This window comes from Sinocyclocheilus rhinocerous, unplaced genomic scaffold, assembly GCF_001515625.1.
Source record: "Sinocyclocheilus rhinocerous isolate Xijiao unplaced genomic scaffold, SAMN03320098_v1.1 scaffold36965, whole genome shotgun sequence".
Taxonomy (NCBI): domain Eukaryota; kingdom Metazoa; phylum Chordata; class Actinopteri; order Cypriniformes; family Cyprinidae; genus Sinocyclocheilus; species Sinocyclocheilus rhinocerous.
Window position 1 is genome coordinate 1 of NW_015665749.1, and position 3786 is coordinate 3786.

General features: G+C 31.0%; 1 protein-coding gene across 1 annotated transcript; it reads right to left on the reverse strand.

Moving 5' to 3' along the window:
* Positions 1-1540: 1540 nt before the first annotated feature.
* On the reverse strand, positions 1541-3429 carry LOC107731467 (NADP-dependent oxidoreductase domain-containing protein 1-like; the record flags this gene model as incomplete). Its single annotated transcript, XM_016542558.1, has 4 exons — positions 1541-1820; positions 1913-2099; positions 2829-2986; positions 3249-3429. Coding segments are annotated over 4 exons (665 nt in total), but the record flags the coding sequence as incomplete, so codon positions are not given.
* Positions 3430-3786: the final 357 nt, after the last annotated feature.

A 3786-nucleotide genomic window follows, 5' to 3' on the forward strand; every position in this document is an offset into this window, starting at 1 on the left:
AAGCTGAATAAATACGCTTTCCATTGATGCATGGTTTGTTAGGAGAGGACAATATTTGGCCGAAATACATCTATTTGGAATTAGATGAAATTTGGAAAATCTGGAATCTGAGGGTGCAAACAAATCTAAATATTGAGAAAATCGCCTTTAAATTGTTCCAAATGAAGTTCTTAGCAATGCATATTACTAATCAAAAATTAAGTTTTAATATATTTACAGTAGGAAATTTACAAAATATCTTAATGGAACATGATCTTTACTTAATATCCTAATGATTTTTGGCATAAAAGAAAAATCAATAATTTTGACCCATAAATAAACCCATGTGACTTATGACTGGTTTTGTAGTCCAGGGTCACAAATACTTTATTCAGCAACAGTGCATTCAATTGATGAAAAGTGACAGTAAAGACATTTATAATATTATTAGTGCCGTCAAACAAATAATCGCGATTAATCGCATCCAAAATAAAAGTTTTTGTTTACATTATATATGTATGTGTACTGTGTATATTTATTATGTATATATAAATACACACACATACAGTATATATTTTGAAAATATGTACGTTTATACATTTATATTCTTATATTTTATATTATATATAAATATATTTAATATATAAACATTTTTCTTAAATATATACATGCATGTTTGTATTTATATATACATAATAAATATACACAGTATACACACATATATTTTGTAAACAAAAACGTTTATTTTGGATGCGATTAATCGCTATTAATCGTTTGACAGCACTAAATATTATAAATTAATTCTGTTTCAATTAAATGCTGTTCTTTTGACCTTTCTAGTCATCAAATAATCCTGAAAAAAATGTATTAGGGTTTCCAAAAAATATTAGGTAATATAAATTTTTTAACATTAATAATAATAATAATAAGTGTTTCTTTGGCAGCAAATCATCATATTAGAATGATTTCTGAAGGATTATGTGACACTGAAGACCGGCTTAATGATGCTGAAAATTCAGCTTTGCCATCATAGGCTTAAATTACATTTTAAAATATATTAAAGTAGTAAAAGAAATTACACATTAAAATAGTAAAAAAAAATAAAAAAGTAATAATATTCACAATATTGTTGTTTTTACGAAATATATGTATATTTTATTTTACTGTATATTACATTATAAAAAAATATAATTAAATATAGTTTATTCATCTGTCATTCTTGACACTACACTATTTATTCACACATAAATTACTTCACTTAAAATAAAATACAATACAAAAGATATTTATTACTTTATCTTACATTTATTTTTCTTGCATTTAAGTGTTTTTATTGGTAGCATTACAATATTTGTGAGATAAGTAGTAAACAGTTCAAGCGCGTTTGTTTATTAGCAGCATATATCCTCTGTAGGTAAATGGCTTGGCACAGTCAAATGTACTGGGAAACATTTCAAAGCCATTTGTCCATGTGTGGCAAAAATCAGCAGAGGATAAAACACAAATATAGCACTCGGCAGCTCAAAGGGATCCAGCTGACATGCTAACTTTTCCCGTGTTTAATTAACACTTATTTTAGACTTCACTTTACAAACACCTGCTGGTTAAAGATAAACAGATTGAACATGAACACAAAAATTTACACACTCAAACTTAAATGTTGCACAATTTAATTGCTGTCTCATTGAACTGAACCTATGTCCTATCCTTCTGCTAAGTTTGAGAATACATTGTAGTACATAACTGAAATGCAGTCTCGCAAACCTTTATCTCTCAACACCAAATCAGTCAATGGAGTGTCTTTAGTTTGTGCATCAACCAAACTGATCCACGGAAAAAGGCTGTAAGACAACAGAGACAAACTATTATAACCGTATAAAGCAAGGTTGAGTAATAGTCGTAATTCATTTTGAACATCTACAATAAGACTCACTCATCAGGGTTATTGAGATCAGATGCACTGGGTGAATTTACAAGACTGTGATAAGTGAATGTGTTTGTCTCAAACAGCCCGTTTAGCAGCCGAAGAGTCTTTCCGGAGCCCAGCTTCTGAGCCGTGCACATGTTGAGGAGACTGTAGAGCACAGCAGATATCCATCTCTGATCCAGGAAGAGGCCACCTTCAGCAAACAGTGCGAGTTTACTTAATGGGGTCTTATAGCTCACCGTACAAAAACCATATTGACTTCACATGACAGATGGATATAGACACATTTGGAAGGGAAATAAAATGATTATTGTGTGTTTAAGCAGCTAGTTATAAAGTTGCAAGAAGCAATTAAAAGAATTCCTACAAAAGATATTTGTGCATCTAAGATTAATCATGTTTCATTGAACTTTTTAAATAATTTGTCTAGAAAAAAAACAACATATGGCCTAGCTGCAATTACAGATTAAAAAATGATTCCTAGTGAATTTACACTACTGTTCAAAACAGTTATGCTGCTTTATATTTTTGTGGAAACGTTTTTTTTTTATATTGTTTTTTTTATTAGTTTTATAACAACTGTGAACAAAAACACACCAAAAAAAACTAAAATATTTTTGTGGAAACCTTGATTCATTTTCTTTGATAAATAGAAAGTTCAAAAGAACACCATTTATATTAAACATATTTTTTCTTGACTGTTGCTTTTGATCAATACAGTGCATCCTTGATGAATAAAAGTATTAATTTCTTCAAAAAAATACTGACCCCAATTTTTTGTAGTGAATAATAATAATAATTATTATTATTATTATTTCTTCTTAGTTATTTTAATATGTATAACAGTGACAGATGGATATTGACATATTTTGAGAGGAAATAAAAATGTATTGTCAAAGATACATCTGCAATTTTCACACACCATTGATTGAAAGAGGAACTGAGGCTGAAATCACGTCCTTATCCTGTAAAGCTGCGGTAACCTGATCGTGAAGATGCCAAATTCTATTGACATCATCACAAGCCACAAACTCATACTGGGGTTTGATAATAGAACTGTGGTCAAGGAGCACAGCAAGCCTGAAATTAAGAAGAAGAAAAACTATAACAACCTAATATTTAGAGATAATAATAATAATAATAATTTTGTAGTAAAATAAAAAATACTTAAAAAAGGAAAATAACTTTTTATTGCCATTACTCCCTCAAAATCTAATTTGGAAGTATAATCAAAATTTGAGAGACAATCAATCAACAAACAGATAACAAAGCACAGATAGTTTTTCTTATTCCATAATAAATAACAGTGGGCTAATAATCTTAAGTATGTTGATCTGAATACCTGTTGAGTGGCACTGCTGAGGTGAAGCTGTACACCAGACAGCCTGAAGACAGATGGCAGCGGATGTCTGCGCAGACTTGAGCTAGTTGAGAGGGCAAGACACACAGGAACAGCATGTCTGCCCATTTAGCCAGTCTAATGTTGTCAAAGTAACACTCAGCACCCATGTTTGAATATTCTCCTATGGGCCAATGAAAGAAAAGAGATTTTTTAAAATAAACTAATAGGTCTTGATGAAAATTCTGATTTATCTATTAAGGCATACGAGTGTAACACTCTCTGGTTTTCAGGAGCATTTTTATGATTCGTGAAGCATAAGAGTGGAAACTGCTCTTGACTGCATAATTACTATGACAAGTGGTCACATGCATGTGGACCTTCACATGGGTTTCTATAGTAACGCCGTGTGCATGATTATGCAGCTTTGATGGGCCTTCAAGGATACACACACTCACAAATACGTCCAGCCTGACCCAGTGATTTGAGGACTATCACAACTAGTGCTGTGTTCAAAATATCGATACGACGATGTATCGTC